The sequence below is a fragment of the Phyllopteryx taeniolatus genome, chromosome 19 (genome assembly GCF_024500385.1).
Source record: "Phyllopteryx taeniolatus isolate TA_2022b chromosome 19, UOR_Ptae_1.2, whole genome shotgun sequence".
NCBI classification, from domain to species: domain Eukaryota; kingdom Metazoa; phylum Chordata; class Actinopteri; order Syngnathiformes; family Syngnathidae; genus Phyllopteryx; species Phyllopteryx taeniolatus.
In genome coordinates this window covers 13,184,850-13,208,851 of record NC_084520.1, presented here as the reverse complement: position 1 = coordinate 13,208,851, position 24,002 = coordinate 13,184,850, and the positions used below count along the sequence as shown (strand labels likewise).

Genomic DNA, 24,002 nt, shown 5'->3' with positions numbered 1-24,002 from the left:
TGCAGGCAAAAAGTTTTGAATCATATTGCATCCTATTAGATTGTGCAGGTGTACCTAATGTAGTGGCCAGTGAGTGTGTTTCTCGAGAACGATAATGCGCTTTACTACATCGGCGTGTGCAACTTTTAACATTGCACAGCCATGCTTTCAGCAAGAGGAATTAAATTTTTGACTGCTGTGACTTGCAACTGCGGTGACATTTGAAATAGGAAGTAAACAGGTTGACCAACATCAGTTTTGCTCAGTGACTTATTTCCATTTCTTTAAAAAAAAAAACCACACTCGCACACACACGATAGAAAACAATAGTAGACTTATTTCCACCCCAAATAAAATTAAGATTTTATTTGCTGATTTTGAAAACACTTCACATCATGGGATTGTTTTTGTAGGAAACAATAAATAAACACCTAAACTACTAGTAGCAACACCGTTCTTAATGACAAATACAAAAACTACACAAAATTGTACTTACTAAAAAGTGCATAAAATATTTTTTTATTGGGATATAATAATGCTTTTACTTGTAACATCAGGAATTTCACATGGAAGATATTTCTTCATTGGGCTCTGAAAGAGAGGATGATATAAAGAAAATAAGAACATCTTGATTATAGATTATCTTCTGTCTAGGGCAATAAAATGCTACAATATTGCTCTAAAATGATATTTTAAGTGAACAAAGTGTTGGGCCTGTGTTGTGTTACCTGTCCAGCTTCTGTAAACAGGAAGTTTGAGTGCAGGGTGTTGGAGCTCCACAACAACTCTCAAACGAGCCCTCTCGCTTTCCCTGCTCCCCTTCGTCAAATTAACTCTGTTGATGTACAACGCTCCGGAGGCGTCCTCTCGCTCATCATCATCATCATCATCATCATCATCATCATCATCATCATCACTGCCGTCGTGCCCATCTGATGACTTGGTTTCTTCGTCTTTTTCCTCGTTGTTGTTGTTCTCGCCGTCCAATTTCTCGTCAATGTACGCTATCCCTTCGGTGTCCGGGTCTGTAACAGCCGCTTTGGTTTCTGTCATGGAAACATCAAGATAAGACAGTACATTACAGTACACAGTACAGTATGGCCTGGACACTACATTAGGTACACCTGCACAATGTCATGAGAAGTGTATCAAAAAAGAGAATAATGATCATTTAAGATTGGCGGTCACAGAGGTAGTCGTTGGAAAAATGTTTATTACTCTGGTTGTATTTCGGATGTATCCCGCTGTGAGCCAAAAAAAAATACATTATTGTAACCAAAATATTAGGAACAGTTTTCAGTGCATGGCACGGAATTGAAGTCAATAGAGCCTTTAACATAGATTTTGATCTAGCGATTGTTTTTCACTCATTTTGGGTGTACCTAATGATGTGGCCATTGAGTTCATATTTGCAAACCTCTTATCTGAAGCCATCTGGCCTTAAAGAGTGGTGTATTGTGTATATATTTGTGATTTGGGAAGTATAAATCAATCGCATTTGCAAATCAGTGTTATGGGAGGACAATGAGAAAAGAACTTCCAATTTTAGTTTGCTCATTTAACGCAGCTTAGCATGGAGAAGAAGTAAAACAGTTTTAAAAGTGTTGTCTGTTCCAGTTGCGGGTCAAAAACGCAACCGGTGTTGCTTTAGATCAGCGATTCCCAACGGCACATTAGAAATGTCGTGAGAGATTATCAGGTGTGCTTGGAGAATTATCCAATTTCCCTTAATTGGTCTGGAAAGTATTTGTTACTACAAAGAATGTATCTGGACGTCAGGTTGTTGCGCATCATAATCTTCCGTGTGAAGCCAACCTGAAGTCAGTACACTCTCCGACAAGCCCGTTTTTGGAACGTGGGAGGAAGCTCGCCACGGATAAGCGCTATAGAAGTTGGACAGATGGATGTATAGTTACTTATTCCACGTCTGTTCCTCCGTTTGTTACTCCGACTCAGCGCTTGCGCGGACCTCTCGAGCGCGCACACACTTTTCAGCTCCCTCTGCCCGTCATCTCCCATCTCCTCCGTCTCGCTGGACTCGAGCGGCGAGAGTGTGGTCCCGCCCGCCGTCCACAGTAACTTGACCTTGGGGTGACCCCCCTTCAACAGGAGAGAGAATACACCCACCCCTTCGCTGCTCCAACACACCGAAATGGATGAAGGGATGCTGGGAGCAACTGGAAGTGGAACACAAAGTGCAAGTCAATGAAAAGCTTTGCCATTATTGTCTAATCCAAAAAGTCCAAGGGGACTTGGGGCAAAACTCCCCCACATGGTGCTGCCGACATACAAAGATCTTACATACAGTTGAGATGTGTCACTTTAACATACTTTCATAACACAAATTCCTACATTACTATTAGCTGGGGTTTGCCACCATCAGATACAGTAAGAGTACCAAAATACGACAGAACCTGCGAATGGCCATTTGGCATATCTTGATTTGCTGCCATCTGGTGGAACTGTGGTGCGAAGCAGCTACGTTGAACTGAGAGGAGGGCCTTCATTTCGTCAGGTGATAGCTCAGCTGATAGAAAAAGTGCTTTGCCACCATCTTGTGGCATCAACAGGAAATTACAAACCTTTTTCTGTAGGCGTCAATTACTCGCAGTTTTTCTATTCGAGGCAGGGCGCGGTCCTGATCCCTATCATTGTATGTTAAGTCGTACTTTTTTACTTTTACTTTAGTACAGGAGTTAAATCATCAATTTTACTTTCACCAGCATTTTTTAAATACACAAATCTGTACTTCTACTTTCATACAGACTGTGCGTACGTTTGCCACCTTTGAGTGAGTGAGCAATGGTTACTAATCAAATTATCGAAGACTAAGTGTACTGAAAGGCGTGCCACAAGGGTCTGTTTTAAGACCACCGGTATTTTCCCTTATATATTAGTGAGTTCAATGTTGATATCAAAAACAGTTAAATTCATCTGTACGCAGATGACAGTCATCTAGTAAATCTCCCCGTCAGTTGATCAAGCTCTGCAAAACCTAGTCTGATTTCTGTGAAACCTAAACTGGTGTTAAATCCAAGCAAATGGAAGTATATCATTTTCACCCAAAATGATGAATAAATAATAAATATTAAATAGGAGTAGTATAACTACTGTGGAAAGGATTTCCTGTTGTAAGTATTTGGGCATGATGACACATTCTTTTAAAACCCAAGTAGAAGAGCTTTTAAACATACTCCAAGTCCTTTTAGCCATCTTCAATTTAAAAAAAAAAAAAAAAAAAAATGTCTTCCTCAGTATTGTAGGAAGCAGATCGTGCAATCTATGCTATTATCAGTTTTGGACTATGGAGATTTCGTGTCATTCCCTTTACATTACATTACTTGATACAGTTTATGACGCTGTAATTAGATTTATTACTGGTTAAGGGGTTTATGACCCATCACTTTTAACAGTAGCAGAATGTCGGCTGGACTTCATTGGCTCTGAGAAGAGAGCAACACTGTTTCATGTATATTTATAAGGCCGTTCTTCGCAATATACCTTCTTATTTAACATAGCTGTTTATCTTTAAATTGTTCAGTTACTTAACTCAGATGTTAGGATTGAGGTGCATCATTGGAAAAATTGGCCCTCCCCGAATAAATAAAGGTACAAAGAGAAAGAAAAGAGTGAGTGATTCATTCTTACCAATGTCAATATTTCTCCAAAGTCTCTCAATGGGCTCGTGCAGGGAAAGGTGCTCGACTCTGCATTTAATCCCTCCCACTCGCTGTCTTTTCTCCCGGTTGTTGGCGGTCCTCAAAGTGGCCGTGGTCCTGTAGAGTCTGGGGTTAATCTCCACGGGGCCCCACAGCTCCGCGCCCTCCATCACCTCGTCCTCGCTGTCGTCTCGCTCGCCCCCTCGCACCTTCAGCCAAGTGACTGTGAGGTCGGGCGGGTAGAAATCGGTGATCTCACACCCCAGGTTCAGCATCGGGTCGGATGCAGAGGTGGCGTACGAGATGTCGGACACGCGTGGCTGCTTGATGAAGCCTACGTGGGATAAAGTGGGATGTGTTCATCAGAGGTGGGCGACTCGGGGGGGACCGCGCTCGGAACTTGAAACGCTCATATCTCAAATGATCTTCCCCAATTGAAATGAAGTAAACCGTCGTTGCCACATTTTTTTGCTTGAATTCAATGGAAATTGCGCTGCTAGTGCGCGTTTGTTGAAATTTAGTGGAACTTTAGTCCTATTGTAGATGAAGATTTTTAACTTACTAATGACTTGCACATATGTGACTTAGTCTCATCTCACGGTGTTAATATTTCTGTTTAACGCCAAATGTCACGTCATGCCACGTGTCCTCGCTGACCTCTGGTCTCCCGAGTGACCGGCTGCTTGAGGGCGATGTGATGGACGCTGACCCACACTCTGGTGCCTCCCTGTTCTAATTCAGTTCGGGGCAGTTTGCACTGACTGGAGGCTGAAAAGAAGCCCTCGGAATTGGGTCGAGGGGACGATGAGGCCTGGGAAGCCACTGGGCTCAGCTCTCCCCCTTGGCAGAACCAGCGAAAGGTGATGACATCTGGGTGGAAGTGGGACGCACGCACGGTCATACAAATGACCTCTGGAAAATAGAAATTGCCTTTAAATGTACGTTTTGGAACAGTGTTGTTATTATACAGTGGCTAAATATACATTACCCTTGAAAAGGTTGGGGGTCACTTAGACATTTCCTTATTTTTAAAAGAAAAGCACTGTGTGTGTGTATTTTTTTTTTTGCGTGTTTTTTTTTTTTGTAAATCATAAAATCAGTGGTGGGCAAACATTTGGGCTCAAGGGCCACATTTGTTTTTTTCATAATTAACTGCTGGACCAGGCCATACAATGTACTGTATATGCAATTGTTAATTTTACCATCACATTGTGCAGTGTATTAATGTAGAAATAACATTTCTATGCCCCTTTTCACCTCTAGTGTAAAGATGTAATACAAATAAAAAAAGAACAGGGCCTCTTTCAATTTCAATGATTTATTCTGTAAGTATTTTTTTCTCTAGAACGTTAAACCATAACACATTGGGCACCTTGACAGTGTGAGGTTTTTTCCCCTTATTCGACGTGCCTGGTCACTTAATTTGTTAAATGTCTGCCTCACCTGAGTTGTTTGGTGTCTCCGCCAGCTGAATTTCGGATACCTCTGGTGCAGCTGAAGACAAAAAAAACAAAAAAAACAAAAATTCAAATATATCCACAAAATTATTGGGACTTCTTCAGAAATCAGGATCACCGTGCCGCAAGCCGTAGCTTGGCGGCCCGCGAAATCATTTGTAATAAATAACTATGCCATATAATATTCAAGATGTGCATACCAACATATAGGAACTGGCACACAAAAAAACATTAGTCCTCTGCACCTTAGCTTTAGTCCAATTAAATGCTCTGATACGATTGTGATGAATCACATAAATCTGACATCCCTCCATGAAGAAATTTTGTTTTCTTTTTACAAAGGCATATTATTCAATGAATCAAGTCCTATTTTTCTCGAGAACAAGAAAGCGTATTTTTTTCCACGCTAGTCCTATTTTAGAGAATAAATGTGTCTATTCCAGATTGAAATACGGAATATTATAAGCAAAAAGTAAGATTTTTTAAATTCATTTGTTAAAATAAGACGTCGTTAAATTTTGACGTCAATAAAATATTACTTTATCTTGGAATATAATATATTACGACTTTTTACTCAAAACACATCTTTGTTCTTACGAAGATTGCAATATTTAAAAAAAAAAAAACTTTTTCTCTAAAAAAAATATCACTTCATTTTTGTAAGATAATGTCTTTATTCTCATGACATTACTTTCTCTGAAAAATATGAATTTGTTACTTTAACATTGACTTTTTACCCTCGAAAATAGGCAACTTTTTAATTCCTGTGGCATTTACGGGTCCACGTGGTAGTTACATTTAGTTAGCGTAAGGATGATGATTATGAAGGGGGCCTTGGAAAAATTCTCAATCCACTTGTGTGTGTGTGGGGGGGTCAAAACAAAACTCTATTTGCATCTCAGCATTCACACGCCAACACAAAACTCCTTACACAGAACTGTAAACCTCTCTGACGCTCTCTCCATCACAATCTTGTCTTTGCCGGCGTAGGACACCTGACACTTAAACACGGCTCCTTTGTGGATAGAGATTTGCGGGATGAAGGTCAGCGAGGAGATCAGCTGATGGACGCCACTTCCGGAGGAGTGCAGGGGCCCCTGGGAGTGCAGCTTGTAGTAACCCATCTCTCCACTAGAGGGAAGCAGAGGACCCTTTTCCGGTGCTGGGGAGGTGAGAGTTAGGCCGTAGGGCAGATGGATGGTGGTTAGTGGGTTATAGAGGCAGTTAAAGTTTGCTCTGGAGGTCCCTATATCGGGACATTGTTAGCAGAATGAAGGTGAATAACAAGAGAGTGTACAGTATAGCATGTCAGTCACTTATATGAAACAATACAAAACGTCAATCATCTTCACTTACATTTGCACACCCTGCAGCGATTGCACACTTTAATACGCCGCCGATAGCAGGAGATGTTTATTTATTTAACCCGTTACTTATACAAATAAGGAAATTGAGAACAGATTCTCATTAGCAACGTCAACCTGGAATCAAACAAAGCAAATACACAAACCAAGAGAACAAACTGTACAGTGTAGTTACATAGTACATTACATCATAGCACATGGTGAATAAAAAGGTTCAAAACAAGCTACAAACAGGTGCTGTGATCATGTACAGTATCCCTCACTAACTTTTGAAATGACAAGATTGGGATGAAATAGGTGAGTTTTATGATTTGTTGCAGAGTTTACCAGTTGTTTGGGGCAGAAAATTGAAAAGATTGAAGTGCGTGAGAAGTGCGAAAATAGTTGAACAGTTTAAGGACAATGAATGCCCGTGACCTTCGATCCCTCAGGCGGCACTGCATCAAAAACCGACCTCAATGTGTAAAGGATCTCACCACATGGGCTCAGGAACACTTCAGAAAACCAATGTCAGTAAATACAGTTCGGCGCTACATCCGTAAGTACAACTTCAAACTCTACTATGCAAAGCAAAAGCCATTTATCAACAACACTCAGAAACGCCGCCGGCTTCTCTGGGCCCGAGCTCATCTAAGATGGACTGACGCAAAGTGGAAAAGTGTTCTGTGGTCCGACGAGTCCACATTTCAAATTGTTTTTGGAAATTGTGGACGTCGTTTCCTCCAGGCCAAAGAGAAAAAGAACCATCCGGACTGTTATGGACGCAAAGTTCAAAAGCCAGCATCTGCGTTGGTATGGGGCTGTGTTAGTGCCAATGGCATGGGTAACTTACACATCTGTGAAGGCACCATTAATGCTGAAAGGTACATACAGGTTTTGGAGAAACATATGCTGCCATCCAAGCAAGGTCTTTTTCATGGACGCCCCTGCTTATTTCAGCAAGACAATGCCAAACCACATTCTGCACGTGTTACAACAGCGTGGCTTCGTGGTAAAAGAGTGCGGGTATCAGACTGGCCTGCCTGCATTCCAGACCTGTCTCCCATTGAAAATATGTGGCGCATTATGAAGTGTAAAATACAACAACAGAGACCCCGGACTTTTGAACAGCTGAAGCTGTACATCAAGCAAGAATGGGAAAGAATTCCACCTACAAAGCTTCAACAATTAGTGTCCTCAGTTCCCAAACGTTTATTGAATGTTGTTAAAAGAAAAGGTGATGTAACACAGTGGTAAACATGACCCTGTCCCAGCTTTTTTGGAACGTGTTGCAGCCATAAAAGTCTAAGTTAATGATTATTTGCTAAAAACAATAAAGTTTACCAGTTTGAACATTAAATATCTTGTCTTTGTAATGTATTCAATTAAATACAGGTTGAACATGATTTGCAAATCATTGTATTCTGTGTTTATTTATGTTTAACACAACGTCCCAACTTCATTGGAATTGGGGTTGTATGTATTGTATTTTAGAGAGTGGAAGTTCTGTAGAAATTCACGTGTAAATGCTGAAGAGCTGACGCTGGACCGAAATCCTGTCAAATTGTCGAAATGTAGAACATTTGAAGCTGGAATGTTTTTAATCGGTCGAGAAACGTGGAATGAATTTGTTGTCAATATGTAAACTATGACTTAATTTGGGGATTTTATTGTGAAAATGTAGGAATTTTGTGAATGTGATAAATAGTTATGTATATGTACTGAATGAGCTAAAAAGTTTGAAGTTGGAGTAAATTGAATCAGAGAAATGTGGAAGGAGGAAGTCAATAAGTAAAATATTTCTTAATTTGGGAACTTTAATGCGAAAATGTGGAATTGTGGTAAAAGTGGGAGTTTTTAGAATGCGAAGAATGTCCTGAATTTTGTAAATATTTTTAGAAAAATCGAAGTATGATAGCATAAAATAGCTCGAAAGATGAACTTTATTTTTGTGACTGTGTCATTCACCTCAGTGTTTTTTGTCTTGTGGAAAGTGTGAAATTGTGCGAAAACAGGGAATATTTGGCCTGGGAAAAGTGCAAACCCTAATGTCCTGAATTTGATTAATATGTGGAAGTTTGAATTGTTTGAATCAGTTGTAGAATGCGGAAGAAGCGGAAGGACAACAAAAAGTGGGCAAAATAATAAAGTGAAAGAATTTGTTCTGCAGTCACACAATACATCTGCTGTACAAACAATGATCGGAATGCCTACCCGTGAAGGAGGTGTCGAAGATAGGCGTGTCATTGAGGAACCACGCGGTCTGGACTCGGTCCACCCTCCTGCCTTCAATGCTCACGCTCACCCTGCCCTTTTGACCCACGACGACGCGAGGAGGGAGGATGATTCCCGACACCGCCAGAGATTTCTGCTTCTCTGTTTAACAGCGGAGAGAAAGGAGACACGACATACGACGTTTTAGTGTGGAGATTCCCAACCAGGGTGCCATTGCACACTGGTGTGCCGTGAGAGATTATCACGGGTGAAATGATCCAATTTCACTTAATTTATCCCAAAAAAAAAAAAGCTATTACTTACAAATATATCTTTGTTCATCTATCTATGACAGTGATGTGTAGTGATAGGCACAATAATTATATACATCGAATGGAAGAGCAATAAAGCTGTGTATCAATCTGTTGCTATTCATACAACAGAATAAGTCATGACTTGCTGTGAGTGTATCGGCTTTGTGGTCATCTAAACAGGCACAGATTTCACACAGTCTATTACTATGTCATCATTACTTCTTAACTTTTTTTTTTTAAACATTTCCAGAATGAAAATGCACACATTTTGGGTGTTACAAATAATAATACTAATCGTATTAACTTCTTGCTTTGTCACCCAAAACACTGACTGTGTTTCATAATTATTGTTTTAACTTCATTGCATAAGTTGGCCTATAGTATATTGGACTGGTTTTAGCAAGTTTCACAAACATAAGGTGATGTGCCCACCGTCAGTTCCTTATTTCTGTACGTGGCCCTCAGTGGAACAGTTTAAACATCAATGTTATGTACATGTATATTTCGCACATAACCACACCATTAAGGCTTCCCTCACCATCTCTTCGTCTCCAAGAAAAGCCGAAGCACAACAGGAAGACAAGCACCAGGGAGATACACATCATTGCCACGGATGCCTTAGCAGATTTAGTGAGCACTGGCGCCTCATCTGAGGACGAACAGGACATAATTACCTGGGAAGGTTGTGGTGAATTTACAGTACATCCTGAAATTTCACCCGAAAGCAGAATAAGCTTGTGAACTCAACTCAACTTATTTCCCAACAAGCTGCAGTTTGGCATATAGAGAAAATTAAATTTAATTAAAATTTAAAAAGAGTCTTCAAGCTGTTTAATGCCACTCCCCGCTGAAGTTTACTGTTCAACTAAACATAAAAAAAGACAATTAGACGTTGTGTATTTAAAACAACCACATAGCTTTGGCTTAGGAAAGTCGGCTTAGCTTAATGCTAACAAACAATACAAAACCCCATTGACATGCTAACAATTAGAATCAATAGTTACGCTTTTTGTACAGAAATGGTGGCACAACACATGTAGGCAGACATATTCTTTATCCTCTACAAAAAAATTACTAATATTACATCATCTTACAGAGTTACTTACACTAGGCGTAGAAGAAGAAGCGTGAAGTTTAAAGTTACGAACTTTGTCACGGAAATGTTTTTATTTGTATCTGAAGGCACTACTGTATACAGTGTTAATTATTCACGTACCGTGCATTTACCACATACACTGCTGTATCCTATTTATGTGGCCTTGTGTTGTAAATAATGTACATACTGTACTGTATGAAGGGATGGTCCAGGTTTTAAAATACAAAATGTCACCTTGGGGATCCAGCTCTTCCAGGTACGCTGAGCCCCGGGCCGGCTGCACAACGCCGGGCTGGTTGACTGCGCACTCTACCTCCCCGCCTCTCCACCTCTGCTCATGGCTCAAAGTGAAGTAGCGTGTGGTTCTGAACGTCCCATCCGGATTCTGCTCGGTGCCGGGCGGATCAGGGAGGACTGTGCCATTTTGCAGCCAGGATACGGTCATCTCCTCCGGGTAGAAGCTCTCCACGTGGCAGTAGAGGGTGAGAGGACTGTTGCTGGAGGGCGACGGGATGGCTGAGAGTCTGACAGTGGGGGAGTCTGTGAATTAATCAATTGAATTAATCTTTGATCAGAATAAAATGACAAAGAAGAAATTAAATACTTGAGATTTCTCAATTAGACCTTACAACCCTTATTAGAGTAATTTACAAGAACTTTTAACTTTTGTGATTCTTTCAAAAAATATTCTTATCACTTAATATTGAAGGCATAGCTAGCCAGCTAACTGTACGTTACCGCTGATGCGAACGAAGGTGTGCACAAGTTCCTATATAGTGGGAAAGGGGCGACTTATGCCGGACTTCAAAATGCATCACGCGTCAGTTTTAGCACATTAGGGAATCTCCACATTTGAGTACTACAACCCCAATTCCAATGAAGTTGGAACGTTGTGTTAAACATAAATAAAAACAGAATACAGTGTTCCCTCGCCACTTCGCGCTTCACGTTCTGTGGCTTCAGTGCTTAGCAGGTTTTTCCAAAATATTCATTAAAAAAAAAGAAAAAATACAGCCATATCGGCAGCCATAATGCGGAAAGACGCATTGTTTCATGTTGATGCGCGTTTCCCTGCATGTCAAACAAAGAGATGAGTTGACTTAGGGGCTTTGTACTGTACTGCCTGTACTATACTGTACACGCCACGGGAACTCATACAAGGTGCGTTATTGCAGCAGTAATGAAGCATGTGCGCCTGGTGATTGACTCCAGCTCGGCTGTGAACCTAAAAAGGATGAGCAGTAGGAAATTGAAGGAGTTTGCCTGCAACCTTGGCTGGTCCTAGAATGTTCTGGAGCGTTTCTGCGTTTGACGGCCATTTAACAATTTGAACCTTGAAATCAGGACCGTTTCCAGCATTAAACATGTTCTGTTGTTGGAGAGCTACATCACGGCATAATCGGCAGCTCTCGTTCTGTCGATGAAATGAAAACAAAAAAAAGAATGCAAGCACTCCTACCTTGCTTCAGTCAAAACAGTGACCTTTTCTTTACTTTCTGTGCAAGGTGTGGTAATCTTAACTTGTCACTCATGATATATTGTTTATTCTGTCTTTGGCATTTGGCAAAAGCTTTGAATGATAAAGATGAAGTGTCATTTTCAATTGTGCCGTCCTCAAATTTACAACCCTTTGGTCACGTTGATAAATGTACACGCACTTACAAACTGCTATAAAATCATCATGCATCAATCTTATTTTTTTGCTTTGTTTTTCACGATCACGTAACCGTCAAATGTCAGGAACTCATTTGTGCTCTAGTCACTAGTTTACGCCATACACAAATACAGTGCAGCTCTGCCTCTGGCTAGCAGGCGTCCTGGTTTGCGATATGCCAAACTCATTCGAAATTGCTATTTTCAAACAAAAAAAGATTTGTTGCCCTTAAATACTTTAAAAGTGATTCACGACTTCAGATTTGCTCAAAGCTACCAAATGAACTAAATGGCAGTTTTATCACTTGAATTGTTTTAAAAACTACAAAAAGCACTCACAGGTTATGTTGAGCTGAAAACGGAGCTCTTGGTTGGTGCCATTGTGGTTCACTTTGCAGCCAAAGGTCACGTTCTGGTCCCCTCGGGATGCGTAGTAGGTGAGGTTGGCAGTAGCCGCGTAGAATCCGTCAGGGGTCTTGTCACCATCAAGCTGCTGGGTGGGCTGAATGACTTGGCCGTCTCTGGTCCAGGTGAATGACACAGGTGGAGGGTAAAAGCCATCTGCGTGGCATTTGAGCTGGCTCTCTGCCTCCAACACCATCCATTGTTGGGGTATTGACACAGATGGGGACGCTTCAGGGGAGAAAAGAAAAGAACGGATACAAAGGCAGAAATGAGCATGGCGCTTTGTGTTTTGGCTTTGGTGTGGCAAATTCAGTCAAAAGCCCCATCAACATCTGATAAAATACATTTTATTTATTTTTTTTAAATATAGCAGAAGCTTGAGAGGTTTTGTGCTAACACTGACTGCTATTTGGAACGGTTCATAATCCCCATCCAACTTGACAAAGGTTCCAACTCCTGAACAACAACCCCAAAGCATGTTGCTGCCACCACCATGCTTCACTGTGAGTAGAAATTATGTTGGTGATGAGCAATGCTGTGTTTGCGCCAAACCTGATTTTCGGAAATATGTCCAATCAATTTTTCATCGGACCATTACAAGCTCCCAGTCTAAATTTGCAAAATGCAGCCGAGCTTGGATGTTTTTGTTTGTAAGCGAAGGCTACGCTACCCCAGGAGATTGTTGTCACATACTTATCAGCCAGTACTTGCCAGGAATTCTCTTTCTTTCGTCTTCATCAATTTCGGCCTCAGAAATTATTTTGCACCATTTACCTGCCTGATACCTTTGAACAATGAGATTCCTCTGATGCTATTGGTCTCCTTTTTAAACATTACAAAAACCTGGCATTTGAACAGGTTCTATGGAGATACTGTTTCAGTGCACTGTTGTGTTATTGTAAACTTGATAAAAAGATCAATAAAAAAAAAAAGCCCCATCAACATACCGATGACGCTGAGTGTAACCGTGCTTGAGTGCAGCACTGTGGAATTGTAGCGGATTGTGCATTCATACACCCCCTGCAGGCTCAGGCTGACACCGAGGACGCTCACTGAAAAGTCTCCATTGCGGAAATGGCCCGTGGTCCAAAAGAAGCCATCTTTTATGTGCGTGGTCGCATTCTTGAACGAGGCGACGCCTGAGCCGTTGCTCACCCAGTTGACTTCGACCAGAGCTTGGTCCACTTCGTCCAGCTTCAGGGTCACGTTGCAGGGGAGGCTGGCATTTGTATTCGGTCTGGCTTGTATGTCAGCAGAGAACACTGTGAAGAGACAAAAAACATTTTGGGTAAAAAGTTTTTAGCAAAAAGTCATGCACAATGCCTGCAAGAAAAGAACATTTTACAGCAGTATTGTAGTGATTTTGTGGGAAATATGCCTTTGTATTATTTACATTTTTTCGTTTTTTGACTGAATTTTGAGTCTCATTTTATAAACATTACCACTTTTGCCAATCAATTGTATAACAATGAAGCACAAGTACACTCATTGCTTTATTATGTACATCTGTCAATGCAATAACTGCCTAAAAAAATTAAAACAAATAAAAATAAAGAAATCGCCTTTGGAAAATGCTCCAGAATTCATATTAATTATTATTTTTTTATTATTCCCATCCTGCGTAGCCAATTGGTAACCAAAATAATAGAAACACTTCAGTCTGATGTTATGCACTTCTACACCACTGCAAACAAAATCACAAGAATAACCATAAATTAAATGAATGCTTCTCTGACACTGCATATTCTTATTTTTCTAGAGGCAAACTTAGTTGTACCCAATGAAGTGGCCAGTGAATGAATATCAACAAAAACACAATGCAAGAAAACATATTACAGAGTGTGCTAGTTAAACACACCATGATCTCGAATAACTATGTTTCGCAATTTCTTGGAATTTTCAAGTTCTTTCTTTTCATCCGTGCTCATAATTCACAAGTATAAGTATCCATTCTTGAGTGACTATGAAGCCGTTTCGTCAACTCTTCCTTGCTGTGAGCTTAATTAGTAACTAGCACAATAAATACCTGTCAGCAAACATAAAAGTGTGCAGCGGAAAAGTTTATACATCCCGTGACCTAATTGTTGGTTAGTAACAACCAAGTGACAGCTGAGAGTTACAAGACTAATGCTATAGAGCTTTTAAAAGGCCTGTGCTTAACCACAAATACTTAACGAGACAATCAAAGACCTCCTTTTATGACTCGTTAAACACACTGCCTTCCTGGTCAAATGTGGATGTTTACATGATAATTACAGCCACATCACATCAGCATAATCATAATAAGCAGAACTTTTACAGTGCACTGTGTGACTTTGAAATACAAGTGACTGATGACTTTTAGTGACTACTGAGATGCGAGCTGTGATTTGGCCAATTTTTTTGCTTTGAATTGCGAGCAATAATTTGAGATAAGAGTGCTCTTTGGTGGCAGTGGACTCCACTCAACTCGCTTCACAACAACCAGCAGTTTGGCAGATACTGAAGAATTCCTCCCCTTAAAAAAAATTATAAAATAAATAAAAGTTACTTATTGCCACTCCTAGTTAAAGTTTACTGTCAAACTAAACGTACAACTTAGACAATTACACGTTGTGTATTTAAAACAATCTCTTAAATCAGTCTAGCTTAATGCTAACACACGAAAGCAAAACACCAAAAACAGGCTAGCGAATAGCATTGCTGTCGTGGTGTTACAACTCTTTAAGCAAATGGTGCAGCAACATATGAATACAACAATATAAAAATACTCAAAGGAATATATTCTTTATCATTTGCGAAAAATTGCTAATATTACAGAAGCTTACTGAGTCAGTTCTGACTGAAACCTTTCTTCATGCGTATATGTGTCTGTACTAAACTGACCCCAGGTGGCCAAGGTGCACACAACCACAATAGACTTGAAGCAAAAAATATGGCAAAAACTGTTCTTTGCAATCAATTTAATTGTCATTTCTGCATGTTTTTATTAAATACAATGATATTTTCTTATAAAAACGCATTACATTTTTTTCGGGCTAGACTTTGAAACTTTAGGTACACCTCCAGGATCTAATGTGAACGAATGCAAAGGCACCTTAAAAAAAAAAAAAAAAAAAAGTGTCAAAAATTAAAAGCATACATTGTGATCTCATGACTCAAATCAAGATTGTGATATAGTACTCAATAAAGTAACAAATGTACTTTATATAAATATAAACAAAATTAAATGCCAGCGAGAGATATATACATATGAAGGCTAGTTTTTGATTCATCAAAGGTACTGTGCAGTACAACGTTGGGCATCAAGCACATGCATTGATTTGCATTATAAACCAAACCAGAGATGAAACTATGTCAATGTATTAGTGCAATATAGAGCTTATGAACTGTATTTCCTTAACCTGAAATACTCTGTTAAGTTAAGGGTCATTTTTGACACCCCAATGTGCTAAATATACATATAGACTTTGGAACTTTAGGTACACCTCCAGGATCTAATGTGAACGAATGCAAAGCCACCTTAAAAAAAAAAAAAAAAAAGTGTCAAAAATTAAAAGCATACATTGTGATCTCATGACTCAAATCAAGATTGTGATATACTACTCAATAAAGTAACAAATGTACTTTATATAAATATAAACAAAATTAAATGCCAGCGAGAGATATATACATATGAAGGCTAGTTTTTGATTCATCAAAGGTACTGTGCAGTACAACGTTGGGCATCAAGCACATGCATTGATTTGCATTATAAACCAAACCAGAGATGAAACTATGTCAATGTATTAGTGCAATATAGAGCTTATGAACTGTATTTCCTTAACCTGAAATACTCTGTTAAGTTAAGGGTCATTTTTGACACCCCAATGTGCTAAATACACCCCAATGTGCTAAATATGCATCTTTTTCACCATTTTCAATCCAAAGCAATCCAATGGGGACACTGGGTTTCAATTTCAAGCAAAACGTGATCAGGACACTCAGGTCATCAATACGTGAAAGACTTTTTTTCACACTCTTTTTAGCCAGCGGATAAACACAGCTGCAAGAGAATTCCCGTTAAGAATCCCTCCTATACAGAAAACCCAATTCTTATGATGTCAGATGTTACCTGGTCACTTCAGTGGAGTACAGTAGAGCAACAACGCAGCCTTTGTGTGCGGATACAATACTCACCATTGTTTATGAGGTGCAGCAAGACCACATAGACGAGGACTTTACACTGCATGGTCAGACTTGTCTTGAGAGCAGCTCCTTATCATCAGGCCCTCTTGCTGTCTTATATAGAGCTGGTAGGTGACAGAGGGTGGGCTTGACCTGCCACATGGGAAATAAGAAATATAGTCCTCTGGGCAACCAAAAAAGACGGGCGGTGATATTTGTATATGTCGCCCCCACCCCCGGTGGAGTGGTATGGCGCAAAGAAGGGAGATGTGCAACTCAAGTGCAGAAAGCGCTCACTTAAAATTCACCGTGGCGTTCGGCCAAGGTTTTGGGCCTACTTTACATTGGTGCAGTGTTGCCGTGAACAAAACGTAATCCCGCTGAGCTTATGTGGGCAAACACTCTTGCGAGACTGCAACTCCTTTGTATCTTGTGTTGCTTTAGGACCCAAAAAAAAAAATAAAAGAGAGAGAGAAATATTCTGGTATTGGATCACTCCTGTAATGAGGGTGTAGCCTGAAGAACACGTTTAAAAGGAAAGGCGTTTTATGACGTGTGAAATGTTCATTAAAACTCTCCTCAATTTTATATTTAGAGCACCTTTACGACACACCTGCAAGTGTAACAAAATGCTGCACATAAATACTGATTTACAACTGTAATTAGTCTCAGCACACGGCTTGTTTTGGGCATTGTGCAGTCTGACAGTTTTGCTTTCACTTGTGCAAATTCCTTGTGTGTTTGTACACTTGGCAAATAAAGATGAATCAGATTCTGATTCTGACTTTGCATTGAAGGCGCACACCTCAGAGGAGTTTCAAGTGGCACTTGTGTTTCGCTGGCCTGTTTGCCTTCGCTGACTCTAGCGCGCATGCGAGGCTGTGATACAATGTCTTGTTTTCTCTTCTTTCTTCTCCTTGACACTCTTGTTCCTTTCATCAGGCTGAACGCTAGACAATGAGTTGACTGATGGAGAACTGATAACTGAAGTGACTTGAGTGAATTGCGAGTTTTTCGAGACACGAGCCGACGTTTGGTCGATTTTTGTCGCGAAATACGGGTGTGTTTCAGACTCCCACCGCTAGATGTCGGCAGCGAGCTTACCAACATCTGGCCACTGTCAATTCACATTGGTTTCCTTGCAGTGGAAAGACAATACCAGTTGACGTCGGTAATGCGCCATTCTGCTGGTTTGCAAAACTGTCAACAGACCCCACAGAAGAAGGACAAGGAAGAACAGTACATTAGGTACAGGCACAGCTGTGTTTTGTGATCACATTTTCCATCTCAAGGCACCACTGGTCCTTCATTATATTATGATAAAATCACTATGTCCCATTTTCACTAACCACTAACACTGACTAACTGAGGGTTTTTGTTTTGTTTTTTGGTTTTTTTAGAATAGGCCCCTGAGCAAGAGTATGTTGGTGTACCTAATATCAAGGCTGGACATTGAAAAAAATAAAATAAATAAATGTTCACCTTGTCAGCATGAGGTACACTGTCACAAAAAAAGAAGAGATACTATAATTTAATCAATGCACAGACCTCATTTCCACACTGAGGAACATGATGAAGAACCACAGTGACCCTAACAGGCCAGTACGGCTCATTGCAAGACAGATGGAACCAGGACTGCAGGTTCATGGGCACAAATGCTTTTATATAACAAGAAATACTGGCCCTAAGTGCTGGCAACTCATGCTACTGTCATGTTCAGTGCTTTGTTCATATTTGCTTTAACAAGACATTTGTACAGACTTTTCTTATTTTATTTCTTTTCTGCTCGTTTGTCTTTGCCTCTAGCTGTTCTCGTCAGCCCTGCTGCCATTGTCAGCTCTCTCCAGCTGCTTGTGTCTTGTCCAGGTGTGCCTCGTTGTCTCGTCAATCTCTTTGAATTTAATTTCTTATTTTTCATTCACTTGGTCTCTCTGACCATTGTCTTATGTCACGTGTCCTGTTGTCTGCGGGGGTAAGCCGCTCCATCTAGTATTTATTTTCTCATCGTCTTATTAGAATTTTTTGACCCTGCTGCCCCATACCTTTGTTTTATCATTTTGTTAGCACCCTTTTTGAGATTCCCCCTGAACTCCTGCCTTCCTCGGCTGCTTCCCTGCACTTGAGTCCACCTACCTTTTGGCCTGCACGCCACCACAACGAACCCCTCAAACGTGATAGAGAGCATAGCCATTCTGACTCAAATGGCAATAAGACAAAACAAATTATTCAATGTGTATGTTATAGTTCATTAACACATTCACTGCCATTGACGGCTTTAGACGTCAAATATCCATGTTTCTTATATCTTTTGGTTGGTGGCGTCCTGCCACAAAGGAGTTGAATCAATATTTCTACTATTACCGTGTATACTGAGTCTTGTATCTGTACTTTTTAAGTACAGTGTGTGCACTTTTTCCAGTATTGCAGACAGCACTGAATAGTATCTGACAGCAACACTTGAGAAAAAAGTACCAGTATATTAACAGAAAATAACTTTGGTAAAAGTTAAAGTCGCTTTGTACAATATTTCTTGAGTAAAGGTATCTGATATTTTCTGTGCTTAAGTATTAAATGTAATTTTGTGATAATAAATATACTTGAGTATTGGAGGTAAAAGTACTATATTAAAAAAAAAGTGAGTGGTTAGAATTTTATGTTTTTATTCGATGTAAATTTTATTTATTTACTTATTTATTTATTAGTTTGGAAAATATGCGACACCGTCCTCTGCTGGCCACAAACAGGGAGGGAGAGAGTGATGATGTCCCCGTTTATGTTGCTACCACCCACACAGTGTTTCCCAACCTTTATTGAGCATAAAATCTAAAAGGGAGCAGGAGAGAGAGAGAGACAATGACTATATAAAAATACTTCCTGATCATCTGAATACCTTTTTCGTGACCTCCACCGACTCGTATCCCTGTCACATTAGTAATGGGCGGACTATATATTCTTTCATTCAGTGTTCTGAGGTTCAGGCATTACGTCAACCATTTCTTCTTTTTTTTTTTTTTTTTAGTAATAAAGATGGTTAGGGGAACTGTATCAGAGTCAAGTTTATTAATGAAGCCCTTAATCACAAAATAGTGTCAGAGGGCAGCACAAGCCCACACTTGACAAATACAAGTGAAGCGGCAGTAAAACAGGCCAAAGTCCAGATGTCAGGGACAGGGTATTAAGAATACATTGAAGTATAAGTTTTACAGTATTACGTACAATATACATTTTATTCAGAAAATGTAGTGCGATAAAGGTGAAAGTTGCCGGAGGTATAAATAATGGGACCGATATGTAAAAATTATACTTAGGTACCATAACAAAGTATTTGTACTCGGTTACAAACAACTGGAAAAGGGTGGGACTCATTTTACCCCACCCCACTTTTTCCAGGGTGGGGTGAGTCCAATTCTTTTCATCTACTACATCTCTATATACTCTATTCAACCTTGTAGCTTTGTCACTCTGCATTCAATTCAATTTGATCAGTATTACTGCACCATAGCACAATGTCTCTCTGTACTTTATATATATGTGTAATGTCGGAAATATGTATACTGTTGTAGGCTCTTCTCAAGAAAGTACGAGAGTGACTCCATCTACTGGATACAAATTCCTTGTGTGTGTGTGTGTGATTTTTTGAAACATATTTGGCCAATAAAGATGATTCAGATTTTCACCACACAGGTGCCTTTTGATTTATTTGCTTTGTGTACGCTCACATTATATAAGAGCGGCATTTCATCAACTCCATTATACAACACGTCGCCTGCAAATGGAGCTATTCAAGTTGGCCCTACCTTTTTAATCACACGGCCTTGAACCACACATATATAAAAGTCAACTTGGACCATCTCAGGAAATCGCATGGTTCACGATGGTCAAAGAGCATATCGAGTCAATGTCATTCAATACAGACTTTCAAGACCTCATTCCATTGTTTGTCTAATTAAATATGATTGCTTGTCATAAACGCATCACTGAAAAAAGCTGCCAAGATATTCCATTGTGAGACAGCACAAACACTGCAGCAGTCACAATGCAAACGAGCATTAGGAAAAACTGGTTTCATAGGAGTGGCCACTGTATAAATAGACACACGAGGACAGCATAACAGAACAGCAAACGTACTGCTGCACTTGAACAACATGATGTTGAGGACAACATGGGCTCTCCTTCTGGGTGCATTACTCACAATTCAAGGTGAAGTGACTGCCTCGTTCTTCTCGTTTCAGATTTAAAATGCTCATGTTTTTGGTCGAGGTTGTTCAAATGTCCGTTCCCTTGGAAATATTGCATGACACAAAGGAAACTATTCTAACGAGCATTTGAGAATTAATTCACGTTTAAAAATACAAACAGTAGCAAAAAAAGTAGCACGAATGGGATTTTTTTAACCTTTATTTTTCATCTACTCCCCCCTTCTGAAAAAAAACTTGTCATGTCATAAATTTATTGTTATCATATTGATCCATTTTCTACCACTTAATCCTGTTTTGGATCACAAATGACTATATCCTGGATTGATCGCCAGTATGAGTTATGTATCATTTATTTGTTTACAAAAAACAAAAACAAAAACATGGACAGAAGTAATTAGACCCTACATTTCCCCGATTGTGATAAAGATAGTCACATCATTTGCTGTAATGGTTGAAATTTAACTTGAGATCTGATTTTAGATGTTTGTACCACCATTAGTTGAGTTAAATCCAACTCACTGGACGAGTTATGGAAAGGCTGGATCCACATCAGTGCCAATCGTAACAAAGCAAAATCCAAGACCTGAGGTGTAGAAATAGGCGCTGGGAGGTTAATAATTCCAATTCTTTCTTTTATCTCTTTCCTACAGGTGGCACGAAAGCTCAGGGTAGGTTCTGCAATTTGCTTTATCACGATAATGGCGATACTACATCAGAGTGTATTACAGCCATTAACGCAATGTTTATGCTCCCCCAGAGTGTGGAATGGCACCACTAAACACAAGGATAGTCGGCGGTGACGATGCCCCGGCGGGCGCGTGGCCCTGGCAAGTCAGCATGCACTTCCGTGGGGCTCACATATGCGGTGGGAATGTAATCAGCGAGGGATGGGTGCTCACGGCAGCCCACTGCATTCTCAGGTAGGGCAACATTTGCGCCACTTCCACATACATCCATCGTTCGAGACGGCAAAAGTACCCACACTCTGTGCTTATGTAGTACAGATACTTGTGTATAAAAAAGACTGGAAAAAGTAGAAGTACTGATTTAAAGTAAAAAAAAAAAATACAAAATACAGACTGAAATGTTCTTAAGTTCAGTCATATAGTGGAGCAGATGAAACGTCATCGTGGGTTTCCGGCCCTTGCGCAAATGGGTTCAAGGCTCAAAGGAACTTACCCATTTACAACAATGTTTCTCAGGGTTTAGCATGACTATTCATATCTATGAAAAGATAAGAGTACATTGTCACAACCTCCACAAAGCCTCTATTTATTTGGGCGTGTGGCATGGCCCACTCCTAAAAATGACCTTTTAGGGCAGAGCTAAATGGGATTATTTCAAAAGTCTCATTGTGACATAACAGCAAAAACTGGGCTTAAAAAAAAACAAGAAAAAAAATAATGAAATGTGGAATATATTACTTAATTTAAGTGAAATTATCTTCCAGTAGAACAGGAAAATTGGACTTGGCAAAATTACTAAAAACAGGTAAATACAAAAAAACATATTTACACTAATTACACCTATAGTTTATGGCATTTTCTTGTGTTAAGCTAAACTTCCTCATAACCAGTAATAAGATCTAAATAAACAGTTGTAATAGCTAACAATTATGAATTTACCCTTTTTTTCCCCTCTCTCTCTCTCTCTTTTTTTTAAATTGTTTTTTTTTTAAATGTAGCACTGAATTTAGTCCTTGGCTCATGTACTTTGGAAAACAGAATCAGAGTACCACCAGTCCTAATGAGGTCACCCGCACTGTGGCCCAGATCATCGTTCATCCCCAGTACAACAGCGTGACCTTTCAAAACGACGTAGCTCTCATGAGGCTGAGCAGCCCCATCACTTACAGTGACTACATCCGACCCATCTGCATGGCAAGCAACTCAAGCCATTTCAACAACGCCACCAGGTGCTGGGGCACTGGATGGGGCAGACTGGGGGCTGATGGTGAGTATTACCTTCACAGTTGTCTTGAACATTCCCTCATATATCAAGGAATCGAACTCCAACGACCAGGCCTCGGTGGTCTTGGTCACCATAGCTAAAAAAGTAAGGCCACAAGTTAGCAAAAATGAGTAAAAACAAAAAAATAATCCCTCTATGTATGTCTTCCAGATTTGACACACCAGAGAGACGAGTGTTGTTAACAAACCAGCCATATTTGAAGGATTAAAAAAAATCGACACGTATATAAAATGAGGCTTCAAAATCGGGAAAAATCAAGCCATTGTTTCTGCTCTTAAACTCCGTGGGTGTGTCCGTTGAATACGCTGAAACTCCGCCCCCGCTCAACTGTACTATGACCGTGAAAATTGATGCTGCTTCCTCTCGCATTTTTCTTATGTCAACACATAACTACACGTCGAAGCCGCTTAAAGCCTTCGGCGGCTGGAATTTTTTCTGTTTCGTGGGGCTTTCCCCCTCGTGACCGTGAGGCATTCTACAGTAAAGCCACGCCGCCCCGAAGTGCTGACTGAAACGTCAGACTTTTACTCTTCCGCCTTCTGCCTGTGACGCACACACACACACACACACACACACACACAGGTTACGAGGTCCCAATTCATTATTGGTGGGAATACTGTCCCGTCGATTGGTGAAAATGTCTTTCACTTCTCCATGCAGAGCCAAATCAGGCCTTTGAAAGGCTGCAAGAGGTTGAGATTCCAACAATTGGAAACCGGCAATGCGGCTGCAGCTACAGCCTGGTGGAAAATATAACCATCACCAGCAATATGATATGCGCTGGGGAGGAGAACAAAGGAATATGTCAGGTTCGTGTTTTATTATTTTGTTTGCAATTGTATTTGGTTATGGAGGTCAGATTCCTCTGTGGCCTTATTTATTTATTTCAAACATTTCTTTTCAGGGTGATTCAGGTGGGCCGCTGCAATGTAAACAAGGCTCAGCTTGGATCCTGTCGGGCCTCGCCAGTTTCGGCGTACCTTGCGCCACCAGGTTTTTCCCTGAGGTCTTTACTCGTGTGTCGTTTTACCAGGACTGGATTACAGCGCAAGCGCAGGGGGCCAACATTAGTTTTGTGACCTACACCTCGACTGGTCCTGACCAAGACGACAATTTCGTGTGCCGATTAACAGAGCCCTCGTCAGCCACAGCGACTCTTTCTAGCCTTAGCATCTTGCTATTCCTACTGTGCATTCAGGTTTTATAAGTGACTTGATGACACCTAGTACCTGATCATATGAGAAAAAATGGAAAATGGTATTATTAATTTATATTCTTTTATGAATCACCGTCGAGGAACCATCCAATGATTCCATTCCACACTCATGTGTAAACCAACAATCTGAATATGAACATTCATTTTAACAACACTGTGAAGGATCACACAGTTACCTCAGTTTTACATTTTGTATTTATTCAGAATATTCCCGCGACCCTTGTGAGGATAAGCGGCTCAGAATATGGATGGATGGATTTATTGAGAATAAGCATTGCATCACAATTGCAGTGGTTACTTAAAGTGATTAAGGGGCTTGAAATAAAGATGTAATTAATTGATGAATTGAA

At 40.2% G+C, this 24,002-nt stretch overlaps 2 protein-coding genes across 5 annotated transcripts; one reads left to right on the top strand and one right to left on the bottom strand.

The window, feature by feature from the left end:
• Positions 1 to 330: 330 nt before the first annotated feature.
• Positions 331 to 22,562, bottom strand: si:ch211-180a12.2 (uncharacterized). 4 transcript variants are annotated; one of them, XM_061757073.1, is made up of 15 exons: positions 22,430 to 22,456; positions 17,371 to 17,466; positions 16,279 to 16,419; positions 13,068 to 13,382; positions 12,055 to 12,348; positions 10,297 to 10,602; positions 9,505 to 9,615; positions 8,653 to 8,814; positions 6,027 to 6,341; positions 5,082 to 5,132; positions 4,296 to 4,550; positions 3,628 to 3,972; positions 1,896 to 2,156; positions 708 to 1,025; positions 331 to 570 (listed from the first exon to the last, which is right to left on the bottom strand). In XM_061757073.1, the coding sequence occupies exons 3-15, from the start codon at positions 16,328 to 16,330 to the stop codon at positions 542 to 544; spliced, it is 2,814 nt and encodes a 937-aa protein (XP_061613057.1). In that variant the 5' UTR covers positions 16,331 to 16,419; positions 17,371 to 17,466; positions 22,430 to 22,456; the 3' UTR covers positions 331 to 541. The 4 variants fall into 4 exon arrangements, with proteins under 4 accessions (XP_061613057.1, XP_061613059.1, XP_061613058.1 ...); XM_061757075.1 differs by having other exon boundaries at positions 6,027 to 6,257; positions 22,430 to 22,453; XM_061757074.1 differs by lacking the exon at positions 17,371 to 17,466 and having other exon boundaries at positions 22,430 to 22,562.
• Positions 20,325 to 24,002, top strand: zgc:123217 (uncharacterized protein LOC641414 homolog). The gene is made up of 6 exons (XM_061757086.1): positions 20,325 to 20,466; positions 21,116 to 21,133; positions 21,223 to 21,385; positions 22,150 to 22,418; positions 23,097 to 23,245; positions 23,341 to 24,002. Exons 1-6 carry the CDS (start codon positions 20,412 to 20,414, stop codon positions 23,641 to 23,643), a joined length of 957 nt encoding a protein of 318 aa, XP_061613070.1. The 5' UTR covers positions 20,325 to 20,411; the 3' UTR covers positions 23,644 to 24,002.